The sequence below is a fragment of the Pseudopipra pipra genome, chromosome 2 (assembly GCF_036250125.1).
Source record: "Pseudopipra pipra isolate bDixPip1 chromosome 2, bDixPip1.hap1, whole genome shotgun sequence".
NCBI classification, from domain to species: Eukaryota; Metazoa; Chordata; class Aves; order Passeriformes; family Pipridae; genus Pseudopipra; species Pseudopipra pipra.
Window position 1 is genome coordinate 41,187,372 of NC_087550.1, and position 17,871 is coordinate 41,205,242.

At 36.9% G+C, this 17,871-nt stretch overlaps 1 protein-coding gene across 4 annotated transcripts in view; it reads left to right on the top strand.

Moving 5' to 3' along the window:
• The window catches only part of CEP126 (centrosomal protein 126), a 39,837-nt gene that overhangs the window by 782 nt on the left and 21,184 nt on the right, over window positions 1-17,871 (top strand). For 3 of the 4 annotated variants that reach the window (XM_064645141.1, XM_064645142.1, XM_064645143.1), the window contains exons 2-5: window positions 167-292; window positions 8,245-8,390; window positions 9,792-9,897; window positions 14,894-15,089. In XM_064645141.1, coding sequence (XP_064501211.1) covers window positions 167-292; window positions 8,245-8,390; window positions 9,792-9,897; window positions 14,894-15,089 — 574 coding nt within the window. Of the gene's footprint in view, window positions 1-166; window positions 293-8,244; window positions 8,391-9,791; window positions 9,898-14,893; window positions 15,090-17,871 lie in introns of those variants that run through there. The other variant, XM_064645144.1, reaches the window with a different exon arrangement.

The following is a 17,871-nucleotide window of genomic DNA, read 5'->3' on the forward strand; positions in this document are numbered from 1 at the left end:
GACCAACTATTGTATCCTTAGTCAAAAAAGGCATATCAGCATTTTGTATCTCATCAATAACGTTTACCCTTTCCCGAAAAGGGGAAATATAAAAATCGATCAAAAATTTAAAGTCAGTCAAACAGGCTGTTCAATCCAGTTTCTGTTGTCCTTAACACAATACTAGGGATAGAGCTTTAAAATTTCATTTTGAACAGGATTTAGAAGAAGAACGTCGGACATTGAAAGAGGATCAGAAATTACATCGGAGTAAGGCACAAAAATATTTGATAGAGACAAACAGAAGAAGAAGGTAACTAACTAAGGTTCCTTGGAAGATTTAAAAAAAAAAAAAAAAAGTCAAAACCTTGAGATAGCTCAATATATCTCTACTATTTGCATGTTCACCTTGGTCTAGCAGAGTCTAGGATAAAAAGTTTCATAAATCCAGTTTCTTGCTATAGGACAAATAAAATGTAGAAAGAACAATATTCTGATTTACTCACTAATTTTTGGAAACTCACTGTAGTCACCTCTTATTGTATAAAGTAAAAGTAAGTAGCACGTCCGTCTTGTGGCTCTGATCTGCATTCCTAGTATTATTCTGGTTTTTATTAACTTCAATGGGTGTGTGAAAAATGCACTCAGCTGTACAGAAAGGACCAGGAAGCTGGAAACTCTTGTTTCCTTCTGAAGTGTATACTTTTCTGTCTGCACAGCATAACAGCTGCACAGCCTCCCCTTCGTTGTGGGGCTTTGTGCTCCCGCTTCCCAATAAACACAGAGCAACATCTTTCTAGTACAGGATTATATTTATAATAAAGTTATTCTGTACTGACATTTTAAACAGACCTTTGAATAGTCTGTATTTCTGCATACATGAGAATGCAAAGCCATGAAATATTCTGTGACAAATGGATTAAGTAAATCAGACACTGAAATGTTTCAGTGAAGTGCTGTAAGTAGTTTTAATAGATTTTCTCCCTCACACTGGACTTGTGCTCACACGTACAGGAGACTTGCCTGTGTATTCTGTAGAGGCAGATGGGTTCCTCCTTGCCAGTCCCCAGCCTCAGGCCAGCGTCCTCTGCCTCATGTTAACTCATTAACACTCATCCCCCACAGTTCCTGTGTACGATGATTTCTGTTGTACAATGTTTACTTATTGACATATGTTCATAACTCCTAAGAGAGGTGGTATATATTTTTTATGCTGCCATTTTAGCTTGACGGTATATGCTGTCAACACATGTTTTGAAATATAAAGAAAAGTGGAAGAGGAAATATAATCACCTGGGAGAGATTAAAGACTGTGCGACTCACAACCTTTGCAGAAAATAAACTGAGTCTCAGTTGAAAAATTAAATATCTAATTTAGTTTTCTGGAACAGTACCACTGAAACACTACACATCTCAGATGAACACTGTTTATTGTATTACTGGTCTTGAAATATTATACTCTAATGTAAAAGACAGACAGCCTGCATAGTTTTGACAGACTGGTGTAGTTAAGCTAATACTCATTGATACATAAATACATTTCCATATGTATGTCATTGCAACCTTAAGAAACACGGTATAAATCCAAGTTACTCAGGAGAGCCAGTTAAAAATTATAGGTATGGTATTCATAAAATGAAATTGTTTCAAATTGTGATAACTGAGAATGGCATAACTATTAGCATGATAAGCAGTTCAAATGGAAGTCTGGTGTGACAAGTCTGAGAAGGAGTTAGCTATCTAATGTTAGAAAGGTATTAAGTGCATACAGTTTTAATAAGATGTGAAATATAATTAAAAATTAAGGGTCATTGCATATATGGAGGAATGTAGTTTGACAATAAAAGATTCCTTGAATCTGAATATTTTTCCCAGACAGTTTTGCAGGTAGGAATTGATTAATCAACCACTAGGTCATGTCTCAAATCTGTGTGTGAGCCAAGAACCATTAGCTTTGTTACACATGTAAAGGTGAGGGCCTGTTGTTGGCTCCTGTTGTACTTGTTGTCCAGCAGGGCCCCCACATCTGGGGTTGTTCCTCCCCAAGTGCAGGACTTTGCACTTCCTCTTGTTCAACTTCATGAGGTTTCTGTCAGCACATTTCTCCAGCCTGTAGAAATCCTTATGAATGCCAGCACAACTCTCTGGTGTATCAATCACTCCTTCCAGTTTGGTGTCATCTGCAAACTTACTGCGAGTACACTCTGTCCCATCATCCAGATAATTTTTGGTCAACACCTGGCTGAACATGAGCCAGCAGTGTGCCCGAGTGGCCAAGAAGGCCGATGGCATCCTGGCCTGTATCAGCAATAGTGTGTCCAGCAGGACTAGGGCAGTGATTGTCCTGCTGCATACAGCACTGATGAGGCTGCACCTCAAATCCTGTGTTCAGTTTTGGGCCCCTCACTACAAGAAAGACATTGAGGTGCTGGAGTGTGTCCAGAGAAGGGCAGTGAAGCTGGGGAAAGGGCTGGAGCTCAGGTCTTATAAGGAATGGCTGACAGAGCTCAGGATGTTCAGCCTGGAGAAAAGGAGACTCAGGGGAGACTGCCTCTGTCTCTACAACTACCTGAAAGGAGGTTGTAACGGGGGGGGGAGGGGGGGTGGTCTCTTCTCCCAAGTAACAACTGCTATAGGATGAGAGCAAATGGCCTCAAGTTGTGCCAGGGGAGGTTTAGGTTGGATACTAGGAAATTTTTCAGTGAAAAAGGTTGTCAAGCATTGGAACAGGCTGTTCAGGGAAGTAGTGGAGTCACTGTTCCTGATGGTATTTAAAAGCTGTGTAGATGTGGCACTTAAAGTCATGGTTTAGTGGTGGACTTGGCAGTGCTGTGTTTTTTTGTTGGACTTGATGACTGTAAAGGTCTCTTCTCACGTAAGTGATTCTGTGTTTCTATGTTTAATGAAGATGTTAAACAGGATTAGGCCCAGTATTGACCTGTATTGTTCAACACTATGTACTGGCCTCCATTAAGACTGTTTCACTATCTATCATGTACTTGTAATGAATTTTCTAAATATACTTGTAATGCAATTTTCCCTGACAGCGTTATATTGATTTGTTGTCAATACCTCTAAAATGCAGCAGCTTCAACATTAAAAATACTCAATTTCTACAAGATGTGCTCAGTTAATTGCTTTAATAGTAACAGACAAAGACATCACTTGCTCGGGAAAGGGGTAGTATAGCTTTGGAAAGAAAAGTCTCATAACTTAAGTCACACACCTTTTTCAGCCTATCTGATGCCATCTGTTTCTTTGCATCTCTTTTACTGACCAAGCTTCTTACTTTTGTGTTAACAACAATGCTTCAAAACAGAAGAAAAATCCCTAACCTATGGATAAGCTTTATATGAGTTGCCTGAGTATCAAGAAAGTAATTTCTTTATTGTCTCACTGATAGGTGAAGTTGCAATTTCAAGATCAGATTAAGAATTAAATATTCACTGGGGCAGTAGCTGACAGATATTTTGTTTAAATAACAGTATTCTGGAAATAGGAGCTACTGACTAAGCACATACTTGATGTAAATTAATAGGATATCATATTTTGTGTTTATATGACTCACTGCTTTCTAAATACCAGCTGTCAGTTTTGCTGGGGACTATAGACTTCCTGCTGTTATTGCTCAGTGCAAAATGTGCATCCCATTCTGCTGGGATGTTACTGGCTGCAGGTAGTTTTTTCATTCTGGAAATGCAATTGTCTATGTGCATGTTAAAATAAACCTTACAGTTAGCTATCTTGGTTCAGCGTTTTGAATTACCTTGCAATAGCTTATCCATCTGTTGTTACCGGAGAAGGGAATGCTTTCCCAATTTATATCAGTTTCCAATCTATTCTCATTACTATTTTTTTCATAGTACTTAGTTTTCAACATGTGCACAAGCTTTGTGCTCCACCTACTGGCTGATTAACATTGATTATTTAATAAAAGCTCTTTAAATTTTTCATCGGTGTTGTTGACAGAGAATGAAAAGCAGTCTAGAGCCGGAAATAAGAGAACAATGCTAGCACTTGGTAAACAAAGTGTTATACATTTTGTATTGCTTTCTATATCAGAATGAAACTATGAAAAGTAGGTGAACACTATAACCATGTAGACTTGAAATGCAGTATTGCCATTTCTAATAATGGCTGAATTTGCAAGGCTTTTGGACAGATGCTTGCCAAACTTGCTCTCTTTGAATTTTTCTTGACCTGACAGCGGCTTTATTTTACTTGGTTTGGCTGTAACAACAGTTTCTCTAATTGACCAGGTGTCTGTGGCTAATTAATTTTGCCTTGTGTAATTTTTTATGGTATGACCATAGTTTTATATAGATAACACTAACAAGTAGTTCTTCTATGTAGAGAATGAGGCATTTATGATGCTAAACTGATGATGTAGTGTAGGGAAATGCAGGCCTGGTACAGCAGCAGAGGCCTTGATATCTGGAGGTGCAGGATGCGGCACGGAGGAGTACTGGCAGGGAAGAGTAAGGGATGGCACACAGGCTTGGCACTGTAGACCCCATGGCTATAAACAACTCACCAATACTCAGTTAAAAAAATGCAGAACTAGATCTGACAAACCTTTAGAGGCTTTACAGGTAACAAAGAGAAGAAAAGAATAGTGTGTAATATACATAAAAGGCACCATGTATGCAGTATTTTTGGAGGTACTGTGGAGTGAAGATAGAACAAAGGTGTAGAAGTGTGTTAGCAAATATAAAAATTATTCCAAGTGGATCCTGAGGTGAGGAAAAAGAAAGCAATAACATGAACATCCTGTTGGTCCTGCTGAAGGGACTCTAGATTTTGCCAGTTTACCCTAACACCCCAGCACCACCAGAATGAAACTAGAAGCAATGCAAGCATGAGCATCAGGAAAAGGGGTAGAAAACTCAATGTGTGAATAACAGTTCAAACTGTTTTATCATTGTTATTGACCTTTTTCTGTATAGAAGTATTCTAACTGTATTATTATTTTTTCATTAACAATTATAGCTGGATTAATAATAATTAGACTCTTAAGATTTGGATTATACTAATAGAAAAAAATGCTTGGCTTTATATAAGGTATGCTTGCTTTTTGCTTATAAACAAGTTATGTAGTGTAACAACTGGTATATAGTGTGGGCAGCTCTCCTGTGAACCTTTTGGGCATTTTGGAGGACAGCCATCTGTGAGCCCCTTCAGCATTGTAAGGGTTGGTCCATCTGAAGCCCTTACAGCACTTTCAGGCTGTCCTTTTGTATTCAGCATATAATAATCAAAGATGAGGGAATAGGTTAATATGTGTTCCTATTAAGCATGTCACCTAGAGGAAAAAGTTGATTTATTGACAATGTGCACAGATCTTTTTAAGGATATAAGACGTGTTTCCTGCCCACAAAGGGAATTTTGAGTGTGACACCCCATTCTATCCTTTTCCTGCACTTGCTGTACTCATTGATTATACAAATACCTCCCTACCTCAATTTTAAAATGATTGTGCACTGAGTTGCAACGTCATATGGCAACCAAAGAATGAATAACATCAACTCAGTATCAAAAGGTGCATTTCATAGCATTCCATATGCACTGTATATATTCTTCTTTTTTATTATTATTTTCATCCGAGGCAGTAGTAAGCATTTAGTCCACCTGGGAAGGTAGCATCCATCACTTCACTGTGAAGACAATTTTGTAAAATTAACCAGGAAATAGCTCCACCATCTAGTCATGCTGTTTTTAACATAAAAATGCCTTCCACATAATGTCTGTATATCTGAGACAGCTAAATATTTTAAGTTTCATATTCCAAATTCACTATAAACATTTTGGCAGCCGTTTCAAAAATTGCTGCACCGCTGGATTGTTTAGAGTAGACAGAAAAATTGGGTTAAAAAAACACCAGTCAGGAAATTCTTCTGCTAACTCTTCATCTTAAAGCCATACTCTTTTGCCAATGTTACATCTGCGATATGAACCTAAGCTGGTGGCTTAAGGAGAGTGCATGAACAAACATTTGCTTTAACTGTTTTTCAATGTGCATTTGTAAAATTATTTATTTTACATAGTGCACCTGGGTGTCACAATTTACATTCTGTGAGGTCAAGAAGTTAACGATGCTGGCTTCACTGAATATCTTGCATGCATTTCTTTACATTTAAAATAAGATCCTTTTTTCTCCTTCATGTCTTAATCCAAACTAAATAATGATCATGATGAGCTGTGGTGAAAAAGATCTCTTGCATCAGCATTTGGCCTTGCTCATTCCCAGCTATATGGAACAACAGTCCTTTTTTTATGCCAGTTATTAGGAATGTGGAAGAGTGCAGCTAAGTCATATCCAAAATCATTTTAAAAAATAACTAAAAGTTCTGTCAGAATTCACTTTTTCCTTTTTGGAGTTATATGCTGGAATTACTCCAGGTGTAAAGTTGCAGAATTTCCCACATGTTTGAATTTAACAACTACAGTTCAACTAAAGGCCTTCTTGACTGGCTTCTAGAAATATTGAGGACATCATGAAGAATGTGTTTAAAGTACTTACTAGGATAAGCAAGTCTGTTTCCTCTCTGGTGATTTTTTTATTTCTTTAGTCAGGATAAAGATGTAAAACATTGCAGATTTCTGTATCAGATTTTAAGGTGAGTGAAATTCAGGACTACTGAAAGTGGTCAATGAACTCTAGTTCTACTTTTTAGCTGTCAAAACATGTTTTGACAGCCATGTATATGTGAGTTTTCAAAACAGCGAAGGTTCTTTATGTGTCTCTGTGCTATGCGTTGGCTTCCAAGTGGATTAAAGTAGATATTCCTGTATAAGTGTATACTTGGGAATTATTTGGCAGTTTTCCTATTTTTTTACTATTGTGCAGTTACAGCCTTTAGACTTTCTAAAATAAAAAGTACCTATTTCAAATTATTTTTCTGTTTGTTTTCCAGGTGATCAGTCAGCACTTTGAAGGGATACTAGGGAGGCTCAAGTTGAATATTTCAGTTTGAACTTTTTTCCAAAAGGCAAAGGGAGGAATCACTAAAATAGCTTGAGTTAAGGAGAAGCTCTGTTAAGCAGCAGCTTTGCTCCATTAAGCAAGAAGATGTATGAAGCAACTGCAAGTGATTAAAGTTATGGGGTGATATCTTATTATGGTGAGAGAACTGAAGAACATATGGCTAAACATTTCTTTCCACTACTGCTGGCTAAGAGTGGGACCCTACTTAGTGCTAGTGACCTGTCAAATCACGTTTCTAATACACAGAGAACTTCAAAGATGGGAAGCTGCCTTGCATGGCAGGCTTTTGAAGTTGAACTTGAAGAGTATTACTTTTACAGTATTACTCCATTTAGAATAGAATGTTTCCAGGGATGGGACATCTACAACCTCTCTGGGCGACCTGTTCCAGTGTTTCACCACTCTCACTGTAAAAAATGTCTTCCTTATATCTAGTCTGAATCTACCCTCTCTTAGTTTAAAACCATTAAATATGGCTTGCCTACATAGGCACTGTGCCAATATGTTTAATGGGTGTATTTCACTCAAGGAGCTAGTTTGTCAATAACAGCTGATGCTTTTGTCAGCAAGAAAAAAAAATCTGCATAACTTCATCATCGAGCTTGTGCCTACTGAAGGAAACCTTTGTGATGATGGTTGGTTTTGATTAGAGCTGCTTTCCTTTCCAGGTAGTAGAAGGATATGTTTAATATATTTGATATTAACAACTGATTCTGTCAATTGCAGTTTCACATTACTATTTTATCCCATTTTGTGCTGCTATCTGATTGTCTTTCAGGAAACTTCTTAACAATTAGAAGTTGAAACTAACTCTTGCATATTTGCAGGTAAAACCTGTAGTTCCTTTGTGTTATTTCTAAATAGCAACTTATAAACTGTTACTATTTCTTCAACAGCTTGTGAAAGGCACACACGCAGAGCATTTGCAGTTCAGCTTCCTGTTTATCTGCTCACTGTGGTACATTTAGGTGGTAATGTAAAGGCTGTTGTGAAAGCAACATTGGTAACAAGAACTGGTCAAGTCTGCATGTTAATTCAAATATAAAGAAGAATCAAATCTCTGGCTGAGGCTAAAAAATAAAAATATGTTGTGACTTCTTCCCCACCCACTGCCCCATTTACTATAAAAGTCCAGCTGTGCTGAAGTTAATGGCATTTAATTTATGGACAAGCAACCTTTTGTACTAAAGTGGCAAGTTGGTAAGCAAGTAAGTTACTAATATTTTGGTAAAAGTAATTCAAAAACATAGGAATGATCTACTTCTGATTCTTACATACAGAGCCTTTGAAGAAAGACAGAAGCAAGAAGAAGTAAAAGAACAAAGATTTAGACAAAGAGTTCTTCAGCAAAGGAAAATTAAACTTCAGGAGGCAACTGAGAAGTTCCAGCGTGCTCATCTGCCTTTTTCTCAGCACAAACAAATAGGTTTGTAAACTAAAATTTAATCATTATTCACAATACAAGTGTTTTTCTATTCGCAGAATCATAGAATTGTTAGGGCTGGAAGGGACCTCTGGAGATCATTATTAGTCCAACCCTTCCTATTATTCTATCAGTATAATATAATTGAAGCAAACGGAACAATTAACTTTACTCAAATTCATTGAATTCATAAAAGCAAAACAACTGACAAGCTCAGATCTGATACATATGACAATTGAGTAGAGGGAATTAAAAACACAGTTTTGGTTTTATTCCTAAAAATTATACTCTGAGATATTGCACTATATTCCGGACACAGTAAGTGCATCACCTCCTTGGGGTATTGTGGCTTTCTGGGTTTTCCCCACTTTTTTGACTACAATGTGCTTATTGCTTGCAGTACTGTGCTTTCACAGCTGGGTGAGAGGTGTTACAAAGCCACTGACAGTTACTAGGGTAGAGTAATGGTCCCCTCTTTGAACCACTGAAAATGACATATTCAAGAATGTGCATTTTGTTTATCATTAAGTAAAAGCAGTCCTAGCATATATTAATGTGTTACATAACTTTTTTTCCAAATTAGTCCACTTTCTAAGCTGTTCTCTCATTGCTGGGAAGTAGTGATCACTGCAGCTCAGTTCCTGCTTTCTTGGAATCAGTGCAGATTGGCAGAAGTTTGTAACAGCATTAGCCAAGTCTGATTTCCAGTCAACTTTCCAGTGTTCAAACTCTTAAGATATGGTCTATTACTTAGGTATGCTTTAGCAGATTTACTCTCCCAACTGCAATTGTGCCAACTGTGAGGTAATGTCTCTTACTTCAAGATCAAATGTCAGATTAAAATAACAAAATAGAAAAGTACTGGTTTAGGGCTTCTTCGTAGCCCTACTGACAGCCCAGACTGTGTAGCAATAGAATGAATCATAATTTTTTTCCTTGGTTTTCTTTTATGCAAAAAGTTACTCTTTACCCTACTTTTACTTACTTGAAAGAGGCAATAACTTGTGCCTGTCTGGACTCTTTCTTTCTCCACTGATTGGATTATTTGGCCTCTGTAAAATACCTGCAAGCCATAACTTCGGCTAAGTGCATGAGCAGAATAATCATGATGTAAAAAAAAATTAGATTTTTTAACCTCCTACTTTTTCAATGATGCATTTAGAAAACAAAGAGCAAAATTGTTGAATAGATGTGTAACTTTAAACACTTAAATAGGCTGGCATTTTGTTTCAGAGGAACTCGAGGTTCTCTAGCATGTTTAATAATGCTATACCACTCTGTTTATTGTAACTCTCTGGATTTAGGCTTCCAAACTTCAGAAACTTAACCAAACCAATTATGGTGAATTATTCCAATTTTAAAAATATTTTTTCCACTGTGTTTTTTTAACTCTGATCCCTCTAGTCCAGACAAAAGCATCTTCTCAGTTAGAAGAAGCTCTTGAACAACTTAAAGGATCGGTTTTAACATCAGGATTGTCCTTCCCAAGGATAAACAAAATCAACTTCAGGTAAGCATTCCTGTTTACTCTGATGATCACAGGAAGTAAATTGATTTATTCAATAAACAGGAGACGATTACTCTTTAAGAAATTGTAGGACATTTCTCTCATAGCAAAGAAGGCATTTCTGTGAAGTTTTCCAATGAAGCATTATGCAACTTCCTTGAGTTGTTTGTGTCCATTTGGTAAGACAGCAGAGGAGGTGACACACACCTTTTCCCTTCAGCAGAACTCTGGGAATAGTCAGGACTAACCCAATCTCCATTCAGTTATAGCCTGACTCAGATTTCCATGGTTATCAAACCATTTGCTATACTGTGATTTATAAAGTATTCTGTCTAGATGGTTTCTTATTCTTATCAGATGTTTTTCCTTCTGACATTCAAGGATACTTTAGTTTATATATTCATGCAAGGATCTTCTTTCCAGCTGTCATTCCTTTATATTTCTCATTCTCTATATGTATTGTGAGTATCCTGTAATTTTATTTTATATCACATACAATTTGATTTGCATACTTTTCTCTCTGCCCAAGCACTCTTTCGAAGATACCTTGACTTATAACAGAATGTTTCTTCATACATATTTTGTCTAGCTGCTGTATTTCATACTCCTTCCTGATTATCCCCTTCCTAATCTCTTATTTCTTTAACATTTCAGTTCAAGGGGTTATTTTTGTTATTGCTGCTTTTGTTGTTACTATTATTATAATTATTTTCTGCATTATATAAATTCTGCAGATGTTCAGAATAGACAAATTCTGTCTAAAAGGGGTCTTCCTAATTTTGAGCTTCAGTGTGTTCTTCATTGTGACATTAATATTCAGGTTGTTTACATAGCTACTGCTGATTAATACCTTTGTGTGTGATAAACTGATCAACTGAGAAAATATTTCATAACTCTACAGCTAAACACTCATGCTGTTTGCCAGTCAACATTCATAGGAAGATTGCAGCCATAAAAACAAAGAAACAAGCAAGAAATCTACCTGTTAAACCTAAGTTTTCATTTATGGGAAAAAAATGTAGATGTTTCTGAACCGTGTCTCAGGGTTCCTGATGGTTTGCCTCATTTCACTTATAGGCTTCATTAAGGATAGCAGCTCAGTGCCTCTTCCCCCAGCCTTTATCACTTGTTTCTTTATTTTTCATCTTTTTTCAAATTGCTCCTTGTGCTTTGCTTTTGTCTCTCAGGACCTCTTAAAACCACTTACCATTTTTTACATTGCTGTCACTCCATTTTTATTTGTATAATTTTAAATATTCACTATCCTGTAATAATGATAGTATGTTCCTTTCACAATCTTCAGGTTCATAATGAAAATTTTATATGTCATTTTTATATGATTTCCTAAGGAAATTAAATTTATATGTTCATATTCTTTTACAGCTTGTGTTTCCCTAGTAACCAAATCTGAGAGAGAGCTAAGAATCTCAAAGTTAATTATATTTTTATAAGTTCAAAATTAGTAATTGCTCAAAGAAAAAAATTTAAAATAAGTGACTCCAGCAGGAAAAAAGTTTAAAAGTTGAGTCTACTATGATCTATTGGCAGGTCACAAGCCACTTAATACAGATAAAACAGAAGAGTGTTTTGGGAAGGTTCACAAAGCTGAAGGTTCTTCAAAGCTCACCAGTTCTGAGTTTTAAAGCTTTAAACATTTCTTGTAATCTCTTTAATTGGAAATGTTGGGACAGCTAATAAATAACTCAGATGAAGTAGTAGATGCCTTTCTGTATTTCTCCTTGCAATTCTATAAACACTTAAGCCAAAAATCTTGTATTATCTTTAGAATTTACCGTCCTTAAAAACAGAGTATATAGAATTCATTGACAGTCACCTTTCAAAGGTAGGAATGAATACTGTATTAAGTATTCAAGATAAATATGGCTGTAGACCCAACAGTCTACACATATTAGTGAATTTTAAAAGGTTCTAAAATTCCTAATGCCTATGTTTAAAAAAGAAATAAATTGAGCAATGAAGACATATTAACTCCTCTTGGAGAAAAGCAAAACCAGATTTTTGGGGGGCCAGGTGTCTGACAAGAAAGTTTTGGGATAGGGATGCTATCTGCCATACAAAAGAATAGAGCATGCAATTTTCTGAGTTCTTTAAATAAATACAAGATCTACCTATCTGGTAAATCTTGTTGGATCTCTGCTTTTAGGTAAAGGCATACCCTTTACCTAACATACAAGTAACTTCACTGAAAGTTTATACTGATAGTCTGTTTTCTCTGTTCTGCTTCTACCACCATTTGTAGTCATTGTGGAGTACAACAAAGAAAATCATAGTCGTAGAACTGTTTTGATTGGAAAAGACCTTTCCAATCATCGAGTCTATTTGTTAGCTCAGCACTGCCATGTCCATCATTAAATACTTGATCCTAAAGCAGCAAGACATAACCTTGGCTTTCTAATCAATTGCAAGGATTATGGCTCTATTAAACATAGGTAAAAACATAAAGGATGGATCTGTTGACAAATAACTGTATGTGCCACTTTGGATACACCAGACTAAGGGCATTTAAGGCCCTTGAACGAAGCTGGAGCCAAAAGACAGGATCAGTGTCCTTCACTAACTGTTCCACCTAGACAGTCTAGCATAGCTGGCAACCTGGCAATAGTTCAGAATACTAAAGCTTGATCTAGAACAAAGGTCTCTATGTAACCTTTCAATACTGTGAGCAGAAAAGGTCTATGGCAGATTTTGGAACGCTTAGGTTGTCCCCCCAAGTTCCTTAAAATGATCATCTCACTCCATGAGGATCAGCACGGCCAAGTCAGATATGGCAATGCACTTTCCGAGCCCTTTCTAATAACTAATGGTGTGAAACAAGGCTGCGTTCTCGCACCAACTCTATTCACAGTCTTTTTCAGCATGATGCTCCAAAGGGCCACGGCAGACCTCGATGATCAGGACGGTATCTACATCCGATACCGTACTGATGGAAGCCTGTTCAACCTCAGGCGACTGAAGGCCCACACTAAGACCTTAAACCATCTTGTCCGGGAGATGCTTCATGCTGATGACGCCGCCCTTGTGGCCCACACAGAAGCAGCTCTGCAGCGTTTAACATCCTGCTTTGCAGACTCTGCTGAGCTTTTTGGTCTGCTAGTCAGCTTAAAGAAGACAGAAGTTCTCCATCAACCTGCACCTCAGGAAGTCTCCCATCATCCCCATATCACCATTGGCCAATCAGAGCTCAAATCAGTCCAGCAGTTTAATTACCTAGGCAGCCTCATCTCCTCAGATGGTAAGATTGACGGAGAGATAGACAACAGGTTAGCAAAGGCATATAGTGCCTTCGGAAAGCTTCATAAAAGAGTTTGGTGAAATAAACACTTGAAGAAAAGTACCAAGATCAGTGTTTACAGAACCATAGTGCTGTCTGCTCTCTTATACAGATCTGAATCATGGGTCATCTACCGCCACCACCTGCGACTCTTAGAACGCTTCCATCAACGCTGCCTCCGTACAATCCTAAACATCCACTGGTCAGATTATGTGACCAATACATCTGTTCTAGAGCAAGCAGCTGTCACAAGTATTGAGGCCATGTTGCTGAGAACACAGCTGCATTGGGCAGGGCACATCTCCAGGATGAAGGACCACCGCCTCCCTAAGATCCTGCTCTATGGTGAACTTGCCACTGGCTGCCGCAAGAGAGGAGCCCCGAAGAAAAGATACAAGGACTCCCTGAAACAACATTTCAGCCTTGGCCATATTGATCAACATAACTGGTCTACTCTGGCCTCCAATCGGGAGGTCTGGAGACACACCATCTATAACGCTGCTGATGCTTTTGAGAAAGCACGCAGGATCACCCTTGAGGAGAAAAGACAACACAGAAAGAATTGTGCCTTGCAGAATATACCACCTAAGGAGTCTTTCTGCTGTGCATTTTGCAACCGGATGTGCCTGTCTCGTATTGGCCTTTTTAGCCACCAGCGTGCTTGTAACAAATGTGGGTAGAGCCCTTCCCAAATCTTCGTTCGCGAAGCCCAGCCATGACTAAAGCTTGATCTACCCACAAGCTGTGGGGTTTGGCATCTGGGTTATTTTTGCTTTTTTTTTTTTCAGACCTTCTTTTCTTATTGCTTAAAGCTACTTGTTTCTTGATTTTGTCATCCTTGATATCAACCCAGTTCTTGCTTCTTGTTTTCCAAAGCTTGGTTCTTATTCCTAGTGATCTTACCCAGCTTCATTCCAGTTCTATCTGCTTTTTGTTCTTGAACATACCTTGTTACAAACTCCCTGCCTTCCTGGTCACTAATTGCACTTTCCTTGTCATTTGGCTTTGCATGCTTCTTGACTTCTTGCATTCCTGGGTGTCAACCTGTCCCATGGTTCTTGTTAATTCTCATCTTGTAGAAACCTGTGGTTTCCTCTGCCTTAATTTTGGCCCACCCTTGTCGCAGAAGCCAGCTACACTAGCTACTCCAAAGGTGGTTTTTTTTCAGGCATCAAATACGTGTACTTTAACATACCACAATACTGACATTACTCATCATCAGTAGATTTGGGGTCTCTACATACTACAAAGCTTTCTTGCTCTTTGAAGTAAGGGAACACCTGACGGCATGCTCTATATAAGCCAATTCTATGAAAAAACAAAGCCCATTTTCCTTGGTTTTTTATTTTCCTTGGGTTTTTTTCTGCTTTTTTTAAAAAAAACCACAACCCTCTTTGTTCCATTTCTGCAAATTACCAAACTGTTGGCTGACATCTTCCATATTAATTCAGCCTGAGGCAGTCACCCAACAACCTAATCAGAAAAGTCTGACTATTTATAAATAACAGAAGAGATGTCTTAAAATGGAAAGTGTTGGACACTTTTAGATAGTACTAACAGCACCACCTGTAGTTACATGTAGTATGACTATCCTTCACTTGCCAGGCATTTATTGGTGGTATATACTTTCAGAAAGGGACATATTTAAAAGTGTACTGTTGACACATAAAAATAAGATAAAGTAATAAGTTGCTTATCTGCATCAAGCACCACAGATGATACATCCTCATCAGCATCTAGAAATGATTCTTTCCATCAGAAGCAGATGTCAGCAATGTTTGGCTGTGATAAACCAATACAAGAGAGCAGTAGAACAAACATGGATAGTCACCAACTTCTCTTCCAGAAAAATCTGAAAGAAATGCAACAGCTCCTTGAAAAACAGCATCTGAACAACTTGGAGGTATGATATTTTCCTGTGATTCATTACATGATGCTTTTTAAGTGTGACAAAAAGTTTCTTGAGTGTGACGAAAATGAAAGGTCTGTTAAGCAGTCTTTACCAAGTAGAAAACACAGCTGTACTATGCCTTACCAATAGATTATTTAGGGTAAAATAATCTTTTGCAGTAAGAAGTCAGAGATCTTTAAAAATACTTGTAAGAATATTTTCACAAATTCTTCAAATATATATGTCATGTTGTCTTTTTTCTCTTTGAATGTAGGATTTGTGTGTCAGACTTCTTGGCTCTGAAGTTGCAAGTCAGTCTATCACAGGAATCTTGTGCTACCTCCAAATTTAAATTGGCGCACAGTTTTCAGCGCACAGTGAAGTTTCTGCTTTTCTATTGCTACAGCTCAGCTACTGCTATAGCAGTATAGTGATAGTAGGTCAAATGTTGGGGGATTTTTTTTCTTGATTTTTTTTCCTGATTTTTTTTTCCCAATGCGTGGTGATTTGTTAAGAGATTGACTTCCAGTCTCTTGAGGCCCTTTTTTTGTCATCTTTGGAATAGCTGCAGGTGTTCCAGCAACAAGCTTTCTGCCTAAACTGATTTTTGGACCCAAAATCAGTTTCAAAACTCACCTTAGAAACAGTGAAAATCAAGAACTGAGCTCAAAAGTGATTTCTTATTACTGCACTTTTAAGTGTTATTTTACGTCTGTCAGTGTTGTCTTTGATTTTGAAAATATTGTCTTCAGAATTACATTTTGTGGAAAGAAAAGGACATACTTTTATATGTTTCTTTTATATATATAACATCTACTGATATCCAGAGTCGTGGTATCTGAAATGACCTGGACTCTGTGAAGCACCATCCCTCTATACTTGTGATGGCTAGAGACATGAGATCATTGGTGGCCATAAAGTAAGAGCTTTTTCTTTAAATACATGTGTATGGATAACTTTTGGAAGACTGTATAGAGTTCGAATCTACTTTGATATGGATGTTTTCAGGAACATTCATCTCTGCCTTTGTATCTACTTTGTTCTGATGGTTATTTATGAAAATCTTGAGCAGCTGATGGCTAACACAGAAAATCTCACTCAGTTGAAGTGAGATTCAAAAAGGTTGAGAAGACAGAAAGTGAGATTCAAAAAGGTTGAGAAGACAGAAAGTATAGTTGTACTGGCAATGATTAGTTTCCTTTCTTTTTTCCAAGCATAAAAAAAGGAAGAGCAAATGATAATTTATAGAAAAGAGATAATAAAACTGAATTCTAGATAACCACTTTAAAACAAAATACAAAGAAGTCTAAGCTTTTTTTTTTTTTTTAATTAACATCACGTGCATTTCATTGATATAGTGCTTGCAAATCCCTCTCTAAATGATGATGCTGAATTTGGCAGTAATTGCATTAGGATATCTTAGAATTAGAAAACAAAATGCATTCTCTTTGACAAAAAATGTATAAAAAGATTATTCTTAATATAATGTAAGAGGTATATTGTAGTGTATTTTATCAAACACAGTTATCACTTTCTAATTGAATACTAGAAAAAATCTGCTATGAGTCATGAATAATTTTTTACTTGCAGTTTTTTCTAAATGTTATACCAACTTCGGACACTGCATATAAACTCGTGTTCACAAATTAATGTGTTTTTGAAAATATCTTGGTCCTGTAGAAAATTTAGCGCTTTTTTCCAGAATGTATTTTTCTGCTGCCACTAGGGGTTGCTCAGCTTCTTTCCTCTGATAAATAGTTTCAAAACGTAAATATTTATACTTAAGGCATTTGGACTTTCTTTCTTTCTTGAAATTGCATGTTTTGGAGTCTGTTAAGAAGAAAAGTCAAGAAAGCTATTGTCCTTGTTCCATGACCTGAGTTTGGGAAGTTTAATATTTAGATTCTGCTGGTGTGCATGTGCATTGAGAATTCCTGTGTTGTGAAATAGTATTTATAATACTCTTACTAATAAGATTTATAATTTATAATTATTTGTAATACTCTTACTGAAATGAATAGATTTCATTAGTCTTGCTCCTACCTGTTGTCCAAACTCATTTCAACAGTGCTTGCCTCTCTGAAAGTAAAGTATTTCCTTGTGCACATGCTTTGCAATCTAACTATCCACTGAGATCCTTTGACCTCTCTTTATTTCTGTTTTTACAGGCCCAGCAGGATTATAGAGATTCCTAAAATTCTTTACTTTCCTACAAGGGAATAAAGTTCTATGTAAACCTTTACTAGTAGATTTGCTGTGTTCCCTGCTTTACATCCCTAAAAATTTGTATAGATTCATCAGTAAGCCAAGGTTTTTAGTGACCCTTCTACCATTTTCAAAAAATTATTTTGCTTAAAATATTGAGAGCAGTAGATTTTGTTCTGTGCAACAGTTGCATCTAAGCCAGTATATCAAATTATTATTAGTTATATGTTCATGAGTATGTTCTGTTTTGAAGAATTTAATATTGTTAACTTCATTCACAAAAAAAGGATTTGTTGCACAGTCTTTTCCTGGTTTTATTGTATGCATAAACAAAATCTTTAAGGTGGAGCTGATAGCATAGTCTTTGACTAAACCTGCAGGCAGCTTTTCACCAAAAGACATTAGACCCAAATGCTTATCATTTTTCAAAATTATTAACTGATTATGTCCAAATTTTTCATTTCTAGTGCCTGCCTTGAACTGAATAATTTAGAAAATTCCCATTAAAATGGCTCAACTGTGACTAGTAATAATATTGTTTAGGTATCTTTTGTCTTTTTCTTTTGGCCACCTCTTTAATTTGGTGGCC